Genomic DNA, 21,681 nt, shown 5'->3' with positions numbered 1-21,681 from the left:
CTTGGCTGTGGACAATCTCTTGCAATTCAATCGGCTGTCCTATCTCTTTTGAGGAACTTTGTTCTTGGATGTCATCCTTCTCCCTTGGCTGCTTTGGGGTCTCTTGAAGATGCCAGTTACAAGTGCACTTGGGGCAGAGGCATGAAAATGCCTCCACAAAGGCTGCCCTGTAATCTGGGTTCATGCCGCTGTATACCAGGGGGTCAACCGAACAGTTGATCAGGTGCAAGATGAACCTAACCATTTCCAAATCTTCTAGTGATTGTAAGGCTTTGAGGTCCCACCAAACATCTGGGTTGTTCAAAATGATCAGTGCTAGAAGAGTTGCAATGGTTGAGACATTCAGGAGGAAAAACACAGCAGTATTTACGATGACCATGAAGACTACTCTCCGCAGCCGCTGTTGTTCATCAGCAGTTGATGTCATCCTTGGTGTTTGTCGCAGTTTCTTGACAATGCAAGTGTAAAGGGAAGTAACAGTGATTAAGCCAGCCATGTACATGAATAAGAGCAGAAATGAAACAATGTTCAGCGTTACTGTTTGGCCTTCCAAACGCCATGTCAAATCCAATGCACTTCCTGTGATGATGGCAATAATCCATACTGGAGCCAGTCTTTTAACAGCTAACCCTTTGCTGGATTCAGCTCTCACTGTCAATGGACGGCACACAGCATAGAATCTCTCAACAGCTAGGGCCATTACAATAAAGTAAGATGCCACATTGCTGGAAGCACAAATGCACCCTCGAACTGCTCTGAACACTGAGCTACCATCAGGCCATGATCTTGAAATGAGCACCCCCACGAGAAATACGCCATCTGCCACTGCTAAATTGCCCAAGTAGACATTGACAACGGAGCGCATGGACGGGACACGTGCCACAACGAACAGGAAAACCAAATTCAACAAGAGGCCGACTGGTGCCACGCACCGGGCAGCCTCATCCTTTATGATGATGTTGATTTCCTGTTTGTTCTGGTAGTCGTCCATAGCTTGTGAGATATCTGCATCATCTTTTATGACTGTTCCGTTGCACTCATTGAGAACAAATACCGAATTTGAGCATAGCAGAACATGCAGCTCGGAAGACATGGCCGAACTGTGTGCCGAGAGTAGTGTATATGCCTATTTGCATTCTGCACGTTGACTGACTCCAGAAGTTATGGAAATGCTTTTCAAACACGTATACTGCACTCATACATTGGTTAAAATGAAACCAAAACTTGCATCTGGCGAAAGTGTGTTACAGTACCGGACTCAATGTTGGGAACACATACTACCCTGTCAAAGTTTCTTCACTTTCCTTGGTGAGTTCTGAATTTGCATGAAGTTTATGGTACCGTTGTGTGGGATTAGTCCCCCTTTTGATAGGTCTGCAAGTTGAGCCAAAGAGGGCCCATGACTGATTTTCAAGGTTTGTTGGCATCTAGTGAAGAGGTATTGAAGTCAGGACTTAATTCCGACTCATCCCATTGGATTGCCTGAGCAAAAACAAACCAATAGGTTAATTTCAAACCAGTTCAAAGAGATACATGTGTTTTCTAACTTGTACAATGTTGTTCATTTTTCTGACTTCTGTGTTCATTTACACTGACTTGGTTTCCTTTGGCCATACAAATTCAAGTAGGCCTGCTGCGGTTTACACTGGATAAATTTGACACTTTCACATAATTGCTTAGTGTCACTTAAAACAAAAAATCATGTTTATGTTCTTTACAGAAAACTATTTTAGGGAGACAGTCTGCTAAAAAAATTAATTCATGCTGCAGATCTTTATATACCTATTATATCTGCAAAATATGAGAAACTCCAATCAAGCAATTTCACAGAGATTTGGTAAAATTCTAAATTCTAATTCTACAGATCAGGGCAAGTTCGAGCGATGACTATAGTTAATTAAAACTAAAGTTTGACTAACGCTACGAGATAACTACAAGATTTCAATAACTATGCATGCTGTGAGAATCGCAGCCAATGTTGAAATGTGAATGAGATTTAAAAAAAAAACCAACTAGGGTTGTTCGAGTGTAACTAAATTACGCCTGTGCAGTTAAAAAGAAATTGGCCACTGGTTGAACTATAATTGCTGCCTGAACTTGCCTTTAATTTAAGGAAGCAACATCACTTTGATGCATCACCCTCAAGCACCTCAACACTCAATGCCCTTTATTTAAAGGTATCCATTTAGGCAAAAGAGGCATGTCATATAAACAACTCATGCTCAAATGAGGTGCCTTCGTAGTAATGGTTTCTCTGCCACGTCTCCACATCCTGGTTGTTCATAACGCAAGACGTTATCAGTACAGAGGCAAATCGGCTCAGAACTTATCAGCAATGAAATATGCACCAGGTGTGTATAGATGCATGCAGAGTAGAAGTCAATGGGGTCATATCCGATTTGATACAGTTTAGTTGAATGATGTTACTAACACAGAGAGCCCACTGGGCATTAATTCACTTTGACCTCGGTGGATTTCTTGCAGATCAACCTGTACTGTGGCTGGATGTAGTGGGCTATCTTCACCCCTGCATTTCTTTTGGTTCTGCTGTCTCTTGAACTGTATCTTGGCTGGGGACAATCTCTTGCAATTCAACCGGCTGTCCTATTTCTTCTGAGGAATTTTGTTCTTGGATTTCATCCTTCTCCCTTGGCTGCTTTGGGGTCTCTTGAAGATGCCAGTTACAAGTGCACTTGGGGCAGAGGCATGAAAATGCCTCCACAAAGGCTGCCCTGTAATCTGGGTTCATGCCGCTGTATACCAGGGGATCAACCGAACAGTTGATCAGGTGCAAGATGAACCTAACCATTTCCAAATCTTCTAGTGATTGTAAGGCTTTGAGGTCACACCAAACATCTGGGTTGTTCAAAATGATCAGTGTTAGGAGAACAGCTGCGATGATTGACACATTCAGGAGGAAAAACAAGGCAGTATTTATGATGAGCATGAAGACTACTCTCCGCAGCAGCTGTTGTTCATCACCAGTTGATGTCATCCTTGGTTTTTGTTGCAGTTTCTTGACAATGTGAGTGTACAAGGAAGTAACAGTGATTAAGCCAACCACGTTCAGAAACAAGAGCAGAAATGAAACAATGTTCAGCGTTACTATTTGGCCTTCCAAACGCCATGTCAGGTCCAGTGCACTTCCTGTGATGAAAGCAATAATCCATATTAGAGCCAGTCTTTTGACAGCTAGCCCTTTGCTGGATTCAGCTCTCACTGTCAATGGATGGCACACAGCATAGAACCTCTCGACAGCTAGGGCCATTACAATGAAGTAAGATGCAATTTTGCTGGAAGCAGTAATGCACCCTTGAACTGCTCTGAACACTGAGCTACCATCAGGGCATGATCCTGAAATGAGTACACCCGTGAGAAATACGCCATCTGCCACTGCTAAATTGCCCAAGTAGACATTGACGACAGAGCGCATGGACGGGACACGTGCCACAACAAACAGGAAAACCAAATTCAACAAGAGGCCGACTGGTGCCACGCACCGGGCAGCCTCATCCTTTATGATGATGTTGATTTCCTGTTTGTTCTGGTAGTCGTCCATAGCTTGTGAGATATCTGCATCATCTTTTATGACTGTTCCATTGCATTCATCGAGAACAAATACCGAATTTGAGCATAGCAGAACATACAGCTCGGAAGACATGGCCGAACTGTGTGCTGAGAGTAGTGTATATGCCTATTTGCATTCTGCACGTTGACTGACTCCAGAAGTTATGGAAATGCTTTTCAAACACGTATACTGCACTCATACATTGGTTAAAATGAAACCAAAACTTGCATCTGGCGAAAGTGTGTTACAGTAGCGGACTCAATGTTGGGAACACATACTACCCTGTCGCAGTTTCTTCACTTTCCTTGGTGAGTTCTGAATTTGCATGAAGTTTATGGTACCATTGTGTGGGATTAGTCCCCCTTTTGATAGGTCTGCAAGTTGAGCCAAAGAGGGCCCATGACTGATTTTCAAGGTTTGTTGGCATTTAGTGAAGAGGTATTGAGGTCAGGACTTAATTCCGACTCATCCCATTGGATTGCCTGAGCAAAACCAAACCAATCGGTTAATTTCAAACCAGTTCAAAGGGAGGCATGTGTTTTCTGACTTGTTTTGACTTACTAACATTTGTTTGTATTTGCCAGTCTGATGCAATAATTACTATGAACAGAAAAACTGGACGGCTGATCGTTCAAGAATGACCATTCCTTTCCACTTTTTTCCCTTCTGCAAGTTTTCCACTAGAGATAATTTCAGACGGGTGTTTTGGGTGTTCATCTGCACAAAGATCCAGATTAAAAATCTGCCGACATCAAGTGGATGCCGGTTTTCCCTTTATGTTGAATATAACACTGCTTCCTCACTTTGCACACTTCCAGATGGCCTAGTGCAAAGTGCATGAAGGGCACCACTGCCACAAATGCATACCGTTCTGAAGCCATAGATCCTTCTGTATTTGATTGGTTACTTTTCTGCATTCATTTGCATAAACAGTGTCTGCTCATGTGAATACATCAAGAATCAAAATTACCTTATTTGGCTGTGAAGGACCAAAGGCGTATTCATTTCTAATCCAATTTTCTAAAATCTTGCGTCAGCAAACACTGGGGCCACACGAAACTGATCGCATGTATTCTCAACAACAGAAATCTAAACTTAACAGCCAAATGACGTGAAGGAAGCTGTCTTTGCCATTGATTGTGACTTGAATAGTTTCTGCTTTCATGTCACCTATTGACCTGTTTTGTTCTATTACATTCTGCATTTTCAATGCCAGGAAGTGAAAGAGAAACACTAGCAGCGGCCCCTGATTTTATTTTTTAACAGAAAATGCTGGAACAACGAAAGTTGGTAGTTTGATAGGGCAGGCGTTTGGTGTTATGAGTTACAGTGTTCTTTTGAAAACGCCCCTTTTCTAAACTAGAAGAATTCAGCCAGTGAAAATCATACTTATTTTCAACTAAGCTCTCCGATAAAACTAAAAAATAGACAGGGCTCAAAATCTGGATTAGTCATATTAATATTTGTGCATTTTTGAGGTATGTTTTATACATCCTATCTAACTGTCATCCAAAGTAACCCGTGGAGAATTGTGCTGTTTTGCCCTTTTCTTGGTTTGTTTCAGTGTGTTTGCCATCTACTGAAGTCTGCTTTGGGCTACAATACAATAAAGTGACTTCCTTGATGCATCAAGGAGGGTTTCATATCATGCTGCTTTTTTTAAAAATTTCTGTGAGGCTGTCTCCAAACCGGATATTCTGTGGCTGTGACTTCAGCTCTTGCCATTGGAGCATTACGATGAGCAGCCGCAACCCTTCAACGCAGCCTTCATTCAGACGTGGCTCAATTCACTTCAAGAGTTCATTTTTGTTCCAAGAGACTCCTTTCAAGAAGCAGGTGGCAATTCCCTGTCACTAGATGGCAGATTTCAGGGCACCATTCCCATCCATGACAGTTACTCGTATGTAGTCTCTTGGTCAGCGTGGGAGAGTTTATTAATGACAAGATGAAGAAGATGGTTCTGCTCTGATGTCAGATGCTTCCTGTAAAAGTACAAATGCAAACACTGTAGATTTTAATTCAAAGAGAAATTCCCCTAACACAGGAATGATCTGGATAAAACTCACACGGATTAGACTTAATACCAAAATATGCAAATTGGGCTTTGCATTATACATGTAGTACATATTTGAAACAAAATACTACACCAATGGTGCATGTACAGTTCCTGCTCCTTTGCCTTCCCTGTGCTGGCTCAAAAACCTTAATGCAGTGGGTACAAACTGACCTATTACATAACAGTTATAATGGGCTTGAAGTGGTGACACAGTGCAAGTGATTGCAAGTCACTCAGAATATTCTAGGCCTTTCCAAAGCCAATCATGCAGCAAAGCGTCTTGGTCTAACTTCTTGATACACTAGGTTTCGTCACGCCGCGACTGCTATTGTGAATACAGTCACCCCAAGTGAAAATGTTCCAGACAACTTGGGCAGAAATAAAGAGCAAAGGCTGAAAGCACTATAGGTACGAAAAAACTAATGATTACTTTTGGCAAAACAGGGAAAATGGAAGTCGACTGTATTCTGCTCCGGTGCATGTAAACCCTTAGGCAGGACTGCACATTTATTGATTTGAATCAATTCAGACTCGGTGTCAATATCATCACAACGTAACACAACCTCTGATCAACTTCATGAATTATTTTCTCCTACATCCCTTGAAGATTTGTTAAAATTAGCAGATTCCTCCCCTACTCCAAACAAAAATGTTGCATCAAATGGATACCGACGTGTACATTCACAGAAGTAGGAAGCTACATGTCTGGTGTTTATAAGGATGCAATACAGAAACGCAATGCTGAAAAGTAGATAGCAACAGTTTAAAAACTTCTTCTCTCGAGCAATAAACAAATCTTATGTCTCCATTGATAAATATCTTCAGGCCTTTAATACAGAAGCTTGACATCAAATAAATAGAAAGATGCACACAAGGTCATTTCAAACATCCAAACAAATGCACAGACTGACCAACAACCGAGCTTACCAGAGATCAGCCTGAAGGGCTTGTAATGAGTTGATATCCCTGGACTGGCAAGCCATCTGTCAAAGTCAAGATATCAAAATTCAAATTCAATGGAAGAGAACACAAATTTCAGTTTCCCACTGAAAAACTCTGAAACTGGTCCATTTTTTAAAAATTGCAAATGAAGACAGCGATTCATTGTCGCAACAACTAACAGTTCTCGGCATTTTTCATTCCATGGGAAAATAAGAACTATCCTTGTCATCCTTGTGTTTTTTTTGGTTACGCACTTTCTATTGACACCTCCATTACATGTATATATGAAATGACAGAATAATTTTAATTGGTAATCTTGACTAAAATTGAATAAACTCACCACCATGGACTGCATTAGAAGGAAGAGCTCCTCACTCAAACATTCAACAACTGAAAAGAAATAAAAGACAGTTGTTCAAGATATCATTTGATCGTACTATAAAGCCATGAACGATATTTGACAAAAAGGTATTTTGTGGTTCTTTTTTCCGGCTGATGTTGAAATATACATCATACAAAATGATGCCTTCTCACTAGATTCACGCACAAGGACTCCCCAGCAGGTAGAAAAGGGAAACACCAGTCAGACATAATTTAAACATCACTACTGCTATACCCATGAGGCCTGAGCTTATAACAACAAAGATTAAGACCTTTCTGCTGCAACTAGATAACAATGACCCCGCTCGCCATCTTGTACTAAGAAAGTGGAGTCTGTGAGGTAAAGTCTTGAGATGGGTGTGACTTTAAACCGGCATTTACATGGAAACCGGAACAGCAAAATAAAACAAACCACCCTTTCTTTGAATTTTTGTGAGAGTATTTCAGATAAACTGGATCAAACTTTGAAGACTGATCCACACAAGGAAGACAGACCAATACGGAATGGTATAGGTTTAAACCACATGTAGACCACCTCTTTCAACATGCTTAAATATGGGCATTTAAAAGTAATCCATTTCTCACCTAAGCTACTCTCCTCGGTTGACTCCCATGCATACCTCTCTAATGTCTGCGCATGTTCTGGTCTGATGCGCTGTGGTGTGGGCTACAAGAGGTAAAACAAAAAATTCAAACCATGCTTTCTCAATCATCTTGTACGATGTGCATTTCTATTCCCCTGGGGATGGGGGGAAGAGAGAGAAGGAGGGAGGGAGTGGGGTACATCTGTATCACCCTTTCCCTTGTCGGCAGGCCGATAGTTATCCCGTGATGGCCAATGTACGCAGCGTCACTTGGGAGGGTTTGTGTTAAGGATCCGCCCCAATGGAAACCAAACCAGGCTCAATTTCACCGAGTTGCCAAGCAGATAATATTACTTTGTGTTAAGCAAAACTAAACAAAAAACCAGTTGAGATATTTCCCTTGTATGGCACTTTGGCAAGTACATTGATTCTATATAACGGGTTTGCCCTTACCCAACGTGTCTTAAAGATACGTTGGGTAAGGGCAAACCCGTTATATATAATTAACATCTCCCCAACGCAAAAATACATCTTGATAATACATTGATTCTGCTAAGCGTGATTTTTATTCCATGTTTAGCAGACTTCAGCATTACGAAAGTGGCTCCAGCAACAATGTCGGAACGCGTGCAACGACTGCAGTATCCTGCCCACCTGCAGCAACATAAGCAGCAGCACTCGGGACACTTGGCAGTTAGCCAAGATATCTGAAAAGGCCCCGATGGGCTTGGCTCCCTGGCTGATCACCCCCCTCTCCTGGGCCAAGTACTCCATCTCGGTCAAGACGCTGAGGGCACCATCAAAATCCCCTGAAATCAACAAGGAAAGCCCAGATGAATTCCGTTTACCATTTACAGTGATCCTGGACAGTACTATCTTAAGTTTCAGCAAATGTGGGGACATATCATAACCGCTATCTTTGTTGTGGCCAGATGTCTTCTGTGAATGGGTCTAGGTCTAATTATTCTAACAGGCAAAATGTTGAAGGAAAAAAAAAAAAGAATCCTGACATCAAAAGGTAATCTGAAAGGACCTGACTAACTTCTGACATCTAACCAGCAAGATCTTGACAAAATACTATTCAGTGAAAAAGGAAAACAGTCCTTGGATAGGTCTTTACGTATATCACAATAAGAATATAATTTTGATCTGTGAATGGCTCATACTGTATTTTAGTCAAAAAAGTCTCTGACCTGTTTCAATCTTGCAGGAAGACACTTTACCCAATGAATGAAGACAGTCCAAAGGACTCTGTGAAACAAAAAAAACCAGCTAACCATCTCAGGTGAAATTGAGCCATTTTAGGCACACATGGTATTTAAATTCGGACTTTGATGACGGTAATCTCAACGAAGCTTATCACTTTAATTACTTGGCACTGTTGTTTACTTCTTGATACTGTTTGTAAAGACAGGTGTCAGCTTATTAAGTATTTGCTTAGCCAGTTCTGCTTACACTCTTTTATTTCCCGTTCGAGCTTTAATTTAGTTTTCTTTCCCCAGTTTGTGTTTTTATTAAAACTAGTCTCATCAAAGTTAATACTAGTGTGACAGATTGTCAACACAGACGTCCAGAAAACTACAAGAGGTAATGTGAACTATCAATGACCGTAAATAAAAGAACACTTACTTGGATTAAGCTGAAATTAAGCAGGTTTACTGGACACGGGATGTCTTTGAAACAACACATACAAAGTTTCACTGAATTCTGTCATTTCACAGTTGATATCTGACAGAGGGTACGGACAGGAGAAGGGTTGTTGCTTACCTGATACTGTAAATCGGCTGCCCGCTGGTAATGTCCCATTGCTTCGACTGGCTTCTCTAATTTCTGCAAAGGAGAAAAAACATAAGAATTGCATGCGACTGAACATCACAATCACTTTCTTGTGACCCTACCATGTGGCATGATAATTGCACAAAAACGTCACATGACGAGGGTATGGCTATGCATTCTACATTTGAATGGTACTTCCAAATGTTCAGTAGGAGTACTTTTCCACGTCCAAGAAGGCACAGGCAGGGTGAAGTGCCCCTGAATCTCTGTCCCTCCAGGAACACCCTTCCAAGCTCACGAGGGCACAGGCAGAGTGAGGTGCCCCTGAATCTCTGTCCCTCCAGGAACACCCTTCCAAGCCCACGAGGGCACAGGCAGGGTGAGGTGCCTCTGAATCTCTGTCCCTCCAGGAACACCCTCCAAGCCCATGAAGGCACAGGCAGGGTGAAGTGCCCCTGAATCATTGTCCCTCCAGGAACACCCTCCAAGCCCATGAAGGCACAGGCAGGGTGAAGTGCCCCTGAATCATTGTCCCTCCAGGAACACCCTTCCAAGCTCACGAGGGCACAGGCAGGGTGAGGTGCCCCTGAATCGTTGTCCCTCCAGGAACACCCTTCCAAGCCCACGAAGGCACAGGCAGGGTGAGGTGCCTCTGAAACTTTATCCCATTCTGAGTGTCCTAAAGCGTACTTACTCTCATTGACTCTGCGAGTTGTAGTGACAGAGACGCTGCTAATGCTGGTTGCTTCATCTCTATGTACACCTGTTGAGCAGAAATGCAAACTGTAATGATTTAAGATTGACAGTACTTACAAGGTGTACAACATCTTGATCACAGGAGAACGAAAGTTTGACCTAGTACTGTACATGCCAGGCAGAAAGGTAAAATTAGGAACAATCTAAGAATCGGGAAGGGAGACAAGAATGAAGCAAGTTGAATCACACTGATATAATGTTTGGGACAACAAAGTACAATCTAACAAACTGATATAATGTTTGGGACAACAAAGTACAATCTAACAAACTGATATAATGTTTGGGACAACAAAGTACAATCTAACAAACTGATATAATGTTTGGGACAACAAAGTACAATCTAACAAACTGATATAATGTTTGGGACAACAAAGTACAATCTAACAAACTGATATAATGTTTGGGACAACAAAGTACAATCTAACAAACTGATATAATGTTTGGGACAACAAAGTACAATCTAACAAACTGATATAATGTTTGGGACAACAAAGTACAATCTAACAAACTGATATAATGTTTGGGACAACAAAGTACAATCTAACAAACTGATATAATGTTTGGGACAACAAAGTACAATCTAACAAACTGATATAATGTTTGGGACAACAAAGTACAATCTAACAAACTGATATAATGTTTGGGACAACAAAGTACAATCTAACAAACTGATATAATGTTTGGGACAACAAAGTACAATCTAACAAACTAATTAATCAATAGAACTATTGAAAACATAACGACATCACGCTTTGTTTATGTTTGCACTTCTGCATGGATCGCGTTCCACCTCAATGACAAAGGAAAGTATACATGTAAACAAAACGTGGCATCGTTATGTCACAGGTCTATAAAACCTTAGTGTCTGTCTCTGGTTGCATTGGTAAGACAGCGGCACATTTCTGGTAGCGTTTACCATCTCTCATGACTTTGTGCCATTCAAGTGACCGCCTGAATCAGAAAACTAAAACCTCAAAATGACAAGTGTACATGTAGATGGGGTCAGAGAATGAAACATGGAAGATCAACATGACAAGGCTAAATCCTTTACGGAGAAACACTCACTCTGACAGCATGGTTGTAGCAGTTGATGGCAGCGGTAAGGTTTTCCTCAAAGGTGGGGCATTTGAGGTCGTGGTCCCCCTCCTCTGCATGCATGAAGTGGTGTGCGGCGCTGACTAATGCTTCTGCCTCGGCCGGCATGTTGGATAAGGTGTGCTCGCACCTGAGGGAGGAAGGCAGAAGTCATGCTTATCATTGAGGTCTGTTTACACAAGGGTGTGACTTTTCAGCCCGTTGGCCCCTACTTCTTTGTCAGCTTCCGGGTTTCCTTCTTAATCCAACAGCATTCAGGGACAGTCAGGCATGATGCCTGTGGACTCTGACAGCTGTACCAAATAATCCCTATTATTTCACCAGGATAAAGCCCTATCAGTTATCCACCTTGAGTAATAGCGTCCCCCCCCCCATCGGTCAAAAAGAGGCATGTTGTTGGCGAATGTTCACTGACAGGAATGCAACTGCGACGCATGCATTTCATAGTCGCCGGTGAACCAGCCAAGTGCAGTTCCCAACGAAGGAGTCCTCATTGCTCGGGGCCAATGAACTGTTCCCCCTTGGGCCATGGGGGAAAAGACAATAAAAAATGTTCAGCTGCACAGGTGAGAGAAAAACTCACACAAACATTCTGGGGAAAACCGTGGAATAAGGGAGGGAACTCAAACTCAATTAAAGACATTGGCCTGGGTGGGATTCGAACCCTGGGTTGTAGAGGTGAAGGGAGGAGACAATACCACTATGCCAATCCCCAACTTCAAAGCTCTGCTCAGACAAAGTCCAGCATAATTCTCTTTGCTGTTTTGCTTGTTAGGTTTCATACAATTTTAATTTCAGCCTAAACAGAAAGAAAAAGACTATGTTCATGAACATCATATCGGACGGACTGGTCTGAAAATTTCCCAGAGCTTTCAAAGAAATTTCTTCAATATTTTCCTGACTTTATTTGATTTTCTGGGATGTTAGGCCCAAAAAACATTCTGCTTCCGAGTACATACCTCTAAAAATAGTGTTGCTAGGTTGGAAACGTTTTTTTGGGGGGGGGTCCATTTTTTGTGCTGATTGAATGGCACAAATGGGGACGAAAACTACCTAAAATTGCCTCAAAATGGGATAAAAACTTGCCTTAATCTATGTAAAACTTTCCCCAGTTGAAAATGGACAATTTACACCACAATGCATAATGCTAGTTGGGTAATCACGACGGCAAATTGGCCAACAATGTCTGTGTATCGCGTGGTAAGTATTCATGATGCATTTAAACGGGCAAGCAAGAAACATCCTGCCGCGGCAAGAAATTTTGCGGAAGCACGCTCGCTTCAAACACGAGCAAAACAACCTGAAATTTAACTCGTGAAGATACAAAATACACACACAGACAACAGACTAATTTCTGTGAATTAACTTCTTGCAACATCAATGTTTTTTCGACGTACAGCTGTAGGATAGCGTGCGTGTAACGACACCAACTTGCCACATTTCCATCTCGTTTTCTTTGCATGGGCATGGCGTGGCAGGAACCAGCATACATGTAGCTTTGCTTTAGTTTAATGCACTGAGCTTTGTGCACGTGTTTTCACCACCGCGACAGCGGAACACGAAGGGAACTCGTGAAAATAACAGAACTTTCTTTTCGAAAGTTACAAATGTAAGCAGGAAAACACAACATACAAATATTTTAATGTGAAAAAAGTTGTTCAGAGCCAATTTGTAAAGACAGAAAAGACAACAGGATCTATTTTTTTGATTTTTTTTGGGAAATTTTCTAACATTTATTTTTCTAACTTGCTGATAGACATTTTAGGGTTGAGCCAAAAAATTAGGGTCAGTCGGGAAACCGGAAGCAGAAGAAGTTTCTTTTGGCCTTATCATTTTTGTAGGCTGATGTATTTTAAAGTATTTACTGTAGAGAGGGACAAATTAATGGTGCCCATGTATGGACGTCTTCCCAAAGTGACACACAAGAAGAACTGACTTTTGACTTATTTTCAACTTTCTCCGATAGGAAGCGATGGAGTTAGGTCTATCTCTTACCTGGCTTTGGCTAGGCTACAGATGGCTGCATAGGATGAACATTCCTGATTCTCAAGGGTCTTTGCTAGTGAACCTTGTAAAAAGATGTGAAATGTTTGAAAGGTATTTTCGTCAGTGAGGTTTTGATCTTACCTTCCTTAGTTTGATCAACTCAAATTTCAACCATTTTCTTCAGGCCTGCACAACATTAATGTGACTTTCAGTTTCAAAGAGAAGCCACAGAATACAACCAAATTAAATGTGGGATGTGACAAGTCCTTACCAAACTGATCGCTTGCTTCGGCAACATTTGGCTTCCGCAGAAATCGTCTTTGTGCAAAAAAAGGATGAAAGAATAAATGATAAGAAATTCTCGTCTCTTTCTAAGTGAAGTCAGACTATGGAGGAGGAAGGAAGGGTATCGCACCCAACAAACGCTAGGCGAGGCGTAGAGTGGATCTTGGAAGATTGGAAAAGTTCACAAACAATGAAAAAATTATAAATGATTACATTGGCCCGAGTACAGGATGGTCTGTGCACGTGTGTGTTGCAATAACGAATGTTGCTTGGTCATTTTGGAGGAGACTTTGTCAGACCATGCTCAATCTTAATGCATAATTCAGTTTATCTATTAGTATACTCCAGCACAATCTAGCATCATGTACGTCATCAGTCAACTGTACCCCAAATGCTTGCCCAACTGCCCAACGATCGAGCCATCGCGCACATCCACATATAGCCCCACTAGTGTGGCACGGACTCTCACTCCCGATCCATCCTCGTTGGGGGTGAGAGTCCGTGCCACACTAGTGGGGTTAATCCACATATCGACCGATCGTGCACAACATCGCACATGTACACGTACATGTATAGCAGGGAGCATACGTGCCATGCTAATTGCTAATGTGAGAAAAAGATGATAAAAATAATCACTTACAACTAAAGTTGTATCTTGACTTAAAACAAAAACATTTGTATTCCCATAATAAGAACTGTATTCTTTTAAACGTACTCACTTTTTTAATTTACTTGAAATTGACCGATATTTCCCCAGAAAATCAGTGTCCCTGTCCATCCTTACTTAGACAGTACAACAATTTGGATCGGGTGAGGGCGCTGCGCGAATAAGTGGTGGAGCTCGTGGGTGCAGACCACTAAATTCAAGTGAGAATTTCTGGCTAGTCATTAGCATTGAAAGTGCCCCCCCCCCCACAGTATCTTTGGAAAAGGGAGATTGTTTGGCCCCCAAAATGGTGAGACTGTGTAAATCGTTAACCAATTAAACCATGACTTGTGTTTCCCATGAAATAACTTTTCCCTTAAGATTTTGGTATTTTTTTTAAATGGTTCTTGTTGCTCTTCCAAATAGTGCACATCAATAGTGCACACCCACCAAGGGCGTTCGAGAGGATAACACGAACGCGCCGACCATGAATACTCAAATCCTTAAAAGGACACTGCATGAAAATTGCAATTCTTTTTTCTCAACTCAGGATATACATTTATAGATATATATTTAATAATAACATTGGCATTTTTTCAATGACCGACCAAGTTTTTTTGAGGAAAAAGAAATTCAGCAAGCGACAAGTTTTAAAAGTTCACCCAGTGATTTGATCCTCAGAACCCAGATAAATTAGTTGAATGTAAAAAAGAAGGAACTTCAACATTTTGATTTCAATTTTATTCTGTCCTGCGATACTGCTTAGTTTCATGCAGTATTTTCATATAAACGAAAATTACCAGCTTAAAAAACAAAAGCAAATCGCCACGACAGGGGCCCATTATTTGTATTATCTGAGCTGAGAGTTTGCATGGAGATCCTAAATTCGTACATGCAGCATGTAACGCATGGATGTCAACGAAATAAGGTCCTATTCTCTGCTGACGGTGGAGCCGTCATTTTAACATCCGCGAGATTAATATTGAAAATGGCATCGTCTGCACTTTTAGCAACAAATCCACCCATACTACGCATCCCAGTGCGTCCAGGGCGGGTGATTTTTTTTATTAAAAAAGATTCCCTTTTTATCTGTAAAACCTCCGCCACAGAAAGATGGTAACACCGTTCGTGAGATACCGGCGCTTTCAATGGCAACATATCTCATCACTGCGGCCCCGAATGTAGAACAAATCATGATATTGGAACTGCACTTCTCGTTGTTTTATTCCGGGAAGGCTGCAGTCACATCATGCGTCTTCCTTACTTAATCATGTATAGGGCCTATATACATAATAATGCCAAACCTTAAACGTACGTCTGTCTAGCAAATGTCGAAGCAAAAAACTTCCCCTCGTAACAACTTTCCGTACCCCAGGAAAGGAAAAAACGGAGAAGGAGAGAGAGAGAGAAAAAAAGACATACAACAGCATTATACTGGGGGAAAATTTACCCTGGAACTCCTATCAGCCCCCCCCCCCTGGCGATCGAGATGGCAGTAGGCTAACTCTGGGGCATCGTATATCTCGCATATAACTTGCTGTCAAAAAGTAAACTGCCTATTTATATCTAGGAAATTGTTAGACTGAAGGTGCAGCACTTATTAAAATAAATCCAATTTTTAAAAATATTTTTAATGAACGGTGTGACGCGGTGACTGAAACAAACCGCCCAGCTCAGCTTTTTTTAGCACTTGCCGTTTCGCTATCTACCTCAAACCTTTTCATTCCTTACATAAAACATACCAACAGGTGCTCTCACACTTACGACGAGAAAAAAATATTTTATTTTTAATTTCCTGCCAAGAGACTTAACACGGCGCAACACAATCCGACATCATTTTTTCAGTCAAACGTACGTGCGAAGACTCAGTTTCGACTTGTTATTTTTCCTTTCAGAAAGATTCTGGTGGAATTCCAAACCCTTATATTTTTGACATTTTTATATCTAAAATCAATTGTATTGTGGGCTTACGTTAGGCGTCGTGCCAAGGCTGCGACGCTTATGCCACTCGCCACGCCGTCTGCCCGGCCGCGCCCACTTGCCCCGCCCGCGCCGCGCATAGCAGCAAAAAGTAAAATATCAACTCTTGAGGGCGCTGTTTATTTATCTCTATCTCCACCCAACACGTGCAGAGTTAAGTTCCGGGTAAAGTAAATTCAGAATCAGAATTTGAAAATCATTTCAGAAAAGATGGCATATATGAAGGTTCTACTCCGTTCCAAGTCCACATTGCACCTAGCAAGAGCCCCCAGTCTAAGATCTTGGGCCACTTGTATGGGTGAGTTTAGAGTAGGCTTCATCCGTTAGGAAATCCCCGCATGCGCGTTTGCATTTTGCAAAATCTCAAAAACGGCCAATTCATCGTTAGGCCTACATAGGCCTATCTCACTGTAAAGTAATTGAATAATGTCAGACCATCTGTGAAATCTCTCCGCCGGAAATACTGTTATTCTTGAGGAAAGAGAAATTTGGGAAAGATTCCATGCGCGGACGCTACTGCAACTTTGTTGACACTCTGTAACAGGGCCTGTGCATAAACAGTTTGAGACTGGTTTGAAAAATTCTGTGTTTTCTTAGTAAATGAATTGGTATTTTCCCTCCTTAACAAAACTTTTCTGGACATGTTGTTGCTTTCTGATGGCTGTAGGAAATAATTACTGGTGTCCGTATATGGAACTCTTTCCAAAATATGATTTTTTTCAATGGGCAGCGGGCCGGATGATCTTATAATATCATAGTCATTAATGGGAGCAACTAAAATGCATGTAATGTGTTCAGCTGTTGGAGGAGTCTGTATTAATGGGTAGAAGTAAAAGATGCCAAAGTGCATTTGGTATGCCCAAACATATTATTCAGTTATAAAATAGATGTACAACAGTATACATAGGCCTATTCAGGTAAGGAATTTCATATTTTTGTCAATGTCGTGGCCTAAGTATAAAATAAAAATTGTATTTTCAGTGGAAAATTTGGCTGCAGGTACACTTTCTTTTAACTTACAAAAAATACAGTGTCTTTTGACGTTATAAAATGAAAATGTAGTGTCCAGTTGAGCGCCAGATGACCAGAATGTAGCTATAGTGTTATTCAGAGGGATATAAGATGTCAGGATGACGGGTATTGAATTTTTTTTTTTAACTGTCCACTGGGTTTAGTTAATCCTACATTTCCATTTTTAAAGTGAAGTGAAATGACTGAGATTGTAATTGAGAAGAGGTAAGATGTCTTCATGGAGCCATCTCGTCGTTGAATTCCAGGAATTATAGCTATGGGACTGGGCCTGTTGATCTACTCCGATGAAGGAATCCTCTGGAAGTTGTTCTGGTTCTTCTGCACTGTCTTTGTTGCCATTTCATCGCTGGATGACTGGGAGGTGGGTTGGTCAGATTGCACAGAAATGAATCTGTTCCCGGAGCAAAATCTTATTGCTCACTTGCTTTGTGTTGCATCATGTCAATGTTTGTGTTTGTCACTGTGTATTTGGGTTTAATGAGCTTGTTGACCTTGACTGAGTTCAGTCCAGTATGTTGTCTGTAAATAACACTGCTCCTAGGGGATTGCTTTCTATCATTCTGATGTTCATATTAAAATAAGTTTGATCAAAATTTGATGATAGTCAGTATAGTGAATGGAGGTTTTGCGTGGTAGCCACCTTGCAGGGCAGTTCTTTTTTCCACAGGGAAACCTTTGTTGTACATACTCTGTGGAACAAAAGCACAGGCTTCCAAGATGGCAGCCATGCAAACCCTCTACACATGCTTGTCAGTGATGGTTGGACTTACTAAGTTTCATACAGTGTACAGAACCTGTGTATGTAGAGATGTTCACACTTCTTATGTGTGTTTACAGGCTTGTCAAGTCTCAAAACTTACACGATTTGTAACATTTCTTTCTAGCTGAATTAATCCCTTTGAACATGGAAAAAAGCACTGATGAAACTTTAACTGTTAGTATAGTGATCGATTAACCTAAGTTTCTCAACACGTGGATCCTTTTCTCAACAGCTAAATTTGTACCAATCAAAACCAGTTTACCAGCTTAAGTGAAGCCTGAACTTTTTATGGTCTGGCTATTCCAATAATGTTATGCTTGCTTTCCGTCCCTTTAATTGGAGAGTTTGAAGATTGAGGTGAAGTTTTCTTTTGATTATGTCCTATGTTGTCCTTCCTTTAGGATTGTGTCATTGACAGAGAGTCTTCCGTGGTCAAGCTGGAGAGAGATAGACTTATGGAGAGGCTTGTCATGCCAACCCAAAAGGCCAGGAGTGGTAAGGGCTGTTGGGCAACGTCTTTAAAACTTTGGTTTCAAATGTCATTTACAGTGTAAAACCTCTTGGTGTGGTTTATCTGTTCCAAATAAAGGATTGGAGCTATGGCGTAACAGTGAGAGTTTTTTTTGGGGGGGGGGGGTGTTTATTTGAATTTTAGTGAAAGCAGATAAATTGTGGCTTTCATAGAAAATGTGTACATTTCAAAATGGTGGCAGGGGGACATGGACTTCTGCTGGAGGGTGCTTGTGCCTTATGTCACTGAATTGTTGTCTTAGTGTGCCCTACATTAATCTTGGGGAGCAAATTTGGGGACAAGATGCTTGAAGGTACAAGTCTTGGGATGTGCATTATGATCATGCTGCTTGTATTTTCCTTGGACTGTCATGCAGTAGCATAGCCAGGTTCATAGAGGGGGGCAAGAAGGCGGGCTGGAGTTCAGACAAGGGGGCTCAGGGAGCCCCTCAATAACTGATAGGGCTCCCCTATTTAGTCGACACAAAATGGACAAAGTCATGACACCACATGAATGATTTTTTAAATGTAAGTGCTGATTGTTGCTTTGATTTGTGGGATGTAGTTGTTGCTGATATTTCGGAGGTTTGTCACGTTGAGGTGGAGCAAGAGGACATTCGGTTCTTTGGCCGTGGCTACTACGTGGCTCTCCACATGACCTCAGGAATGGTGCTGCCAGTTACAGAAAAATGCACCCTTGGAAACTCAAGGTGAGGGAAAAAATAGGGGGGAAAAAACAGTGTTGTTGGAACATACGTAGGATTCGGAAGGAGATTCAGATCCCCCAATTGTGTAGCCAACCTTTTGATGGAAAATTTGCAACATTGTCATCACTAATCAAAAGTTTTTTGTGTAAAGCAAATATTTAAAATCAATGACAAACTGGATTTTGATAAAATTTCTTTTCCTGTAACAATCAATTGTTTTTCTTCAATGTCTGTTTAACCAGTGTTCTTCATGTAGATTCAATATTAATGATGCTCGTTGGCGTCATTGCATCAAGGTGATCCAAATTTTCCAGGCTGGGATTTGCCTTTTATCATTGCAGGAGAATTAGAATTGTGGAGGACAAAATTTAAAGCTTACTAAAGACATCTCTAAAGAAAACTGAACATGCTGTGTTAACATCAATTCATCCTCCAATTTTCTCACAGAGAGCATCAACAGATCGCAGATGTGATCAAGGATTTCCTGCAGGAAGAGTTAAGCCAAAACCAGGAGCTATATGTTCGACAGGCTGACCAAGACATTTACTCCTCCTCGTCATCTTCAGATGAGGAGATTATTGATGCAGAGAACACCAAAAAATGATAGATGCAATGATAATAGCTGCTGCTAGGCCACATTGAGAACTGCCACACTTTCTTTTGTACTGTTTCGTGTTCTACGTAGTTTGTGTATTGATCCACTCTAATTGCTTTGGACTCTCTTAAAAATCGTTCTCATCCATGGCATTAAAAGACCAAAGAGAAAACAAAAATGTACACACTGACAAACCAATAAATCGTGGCATTTATACCTTAGTGGGTAGATTTGCTGTTTCTCGTTTCTCAGATCAACTTGAAGAAACCAGACAGGTGCACAAGAGCAACTCACCAGTAACCATCCACGATTCCTAGCAGCAGCCAACCAATCCTATCAATATCTTTGCCAGTTTTACCAGTTCAGTAATTGTAGATAATTTTTAGTGAATTGGGCCATCCCGAAATTTACAGAGGTAATAGACATAGCTGTGGCTTTCTTTATTGTGAGCTTGTGCATGTTTTTTGTCTGCCAGCAAAGGCCTGGATCCAGCTCAAAACAGAAGATTCAGATGATCTCTTGCAAACTTGGCAACAAAGTTGAATGAGGTCTGGTTGTAAATTGAGGAGTGCCCTGTAAACCTGACTAATGTATCAGCACTCACTAATGAGATGAGATGAGACAATATGAAGCAGAAATTTGTTTAGAGCAGACGCTTTGTACATTTATTTATTTATTTGTGTTCTAGACGTCCATTGTAATCATTTAAATATTACTTATCCTAATCCATTTGCATGAATATGATTTTAATATTTTTGTAATAAAATATTGTGGAAGTTTTTATGTCTTGCATTCTATGTCTCAGTGTTTGGTGATCCCTTGTAACAAACCAGTAAAGTGTAACCTTTAAAATTCAGAACACGGAAAACGCTTCAGATAGGAAGAAAACACAAATGTTTATTCTCACCGTTTTTCTGAGAGAACAAAATATGATTGGTATTTACATCCAGATATCAGCTGAAAAACAAAAACTTCATTTATTAGAACTGTTGTCATTATTTTTCTCTCTCTGTTTGAATCTACAAATGAACAGAACCACCCCCCTGATTCTGGTTCCTTCGATATTTCAGAGCTTGTCCCGAAGTTCAAGGGAAAACTTACACCAGTGGCTGGGGGGGGGGCAGGACAGAGGCGTAAGTGTCCCCCTTTGAGAAAACTATTTTTTAATGGTCATATTTTGGGGGTTAAAACCGCTAGCATTTTCCACCTTTCTTGGGAAAGTGGTCGGTCCTTTGTATATAAACCAAATTGAACGTTTCATATTTGAGACAGAGATCCTGATTTCCAGGGCACAGACGTCCACTGGGGAACACCCCTGTTATTCCATTGCACCGGTGCTAGATTTCCCGGTATCAAGCTTCCTAATCCTCCCACTGGCGCGTCTCTAAGATAACCAGTCGTATTACAGATCCACACCTTAATGCTACCCACTCTCTCTAGAGGCTCAGGGCACTCACTGAGCTTGCAACATGATACATGTTCCACGGAAAAAGAGCTTAACATTTCATTCAAACTTCCATTAGATGGAATCGGCATTGTCAATCGTGAACATAAGAATTAATTTTTGCAGCTATTAGAGGCGCTGAGTCACAAACTGCACGAACAGTTTATGTGGTTTCATTTCTTTCTCTTTTGGGGGGAGTGGTGTTCCAGTTAGAGTTTTTCGATTTTTTGGGTCAGGTGGTTATAATTTTTGTGTATTTTCCCTTTTCTCTGGGATTTTGACTTGCTTATTAAAGTACTTATTTTTTTGCATCTCATATGCTGTTTTTGTTTTTTATTTTTTTCAGTTCATTAATTGTTGTCAGGGGTCTGGTCATACACATCTTCGAATGACAGGTTTGTAACTTTTGTATTTCCAAGACAGCCCCTGTATATAACTTTCACTGTTTTTATGCCTGAAGATTTAGAATAAAATTTAAAAAAATAAATAAATAAACAAGACATGTCTAATCCAACCACAATGCCCTTGCGGAAAATCTGCGCTTGTGCGAAATCACTCGTTCAAAACCGAAAGTAGTT

At 41.0% G+C, this 21,681-nt stretch overlaps 2 protein-coding genes across 3 annotated transcripts; one reads left to right on the top strand and one right to left on the bottom strand.

Moving 5' to 3' along the window:
* Positions 1 to 4,452: 4,452 nt before the first annotated feature.
* Positions 4,453 to 14,227, bottom strand: LOC110981787 (40-kDa huntingtin-associated protein-like). The gene is made up of 12 exons (XM_087139191.1): positions 14,149 to 14,227; positions 13,416 to 13,462; positions 13,154 to 13,226; positions 11,129 to 11,288; positions 10,002 to 10,070; positions 9,299 to 9,361; positions 8,725 to 8,782; positions 8,186 to 8,340; positions 7,533 to 7,614; positions 6,907 to 6,956; positions 6,552 to 6,607; positions 4,453 to 5,550 (listed from the first exon to the last, which is right to left on the bottom strand). Exons 1-12 carry the CDS (start codon positions 14,205 to 14,207, stop codon positions 5,463 to 5,465), a joined length of 960 nt encoding a protein of 319 aa, XP_086995317.1. The 5' UTR covers positions 14,208 to 14,227; the 3' UTR covers positions 4,453 to 5,462.
* A 1,980-nt stretch (positions 14,228 to 16,207) lies between these two features.
* LOC147798642 (cytochrome b-245 chaperone 1-like) lies at positions 16,208 to 20,442 on the top strand. 2 transcript variants are annotated; one of them, XM_087139551.1, is made up of 5 exons: positions 16,208 to 16,353; positions 17,333 to 17,448; positions 18,249 to 18,342; positions 18,923 to 19,067; positions 19,512 to 20,442. In XM_087139551.1, exons 1-5 carry the CDS (start codon positions 16,266 to 16,268, stop codon positions 19,666 to 19,668), a joined length of 600 nt encoding a protein of 199 aa, XP_086995677.1. In that variant the 5' UTR covers positions 16,208 to 16,265; the 3' UTR covers positions 19,669 to 20,442. The 2 variants fall into 2 exon arrangements, with proteins under 2 accessions (XP_086995677.1, XP_086995679.1); XM_087139553.1 differs by having other exon boundaries at positions 16,219 to 16,353; positions 17,257 to 17,448.
* The last annotated feature ends 1,239 nt before the right edge of the window (positions 20,443 to 21,681 follow it).

The sequence above is a fragment of the Acanthaster planci genome, linkage group LG07 (genome assembly GCF_054643075.1).
Source record: "Acanthaster planci isolate LZ-2023a linkage group LG07, COTS_SCS, whole genome shotgun sequence".
Taxonomy (NCBI): Eukaryota; Metazoa; Echinodermata; class Asteroidea; order Valvatida; family Acanthasteridae; genus Acanthaster; species Acanthaster planci.
The sequence above is the reverse complement of the archived record's forward strand: the minus strand, read 5'-3'. Positions and strand labels throughout refer to the sequence as shown.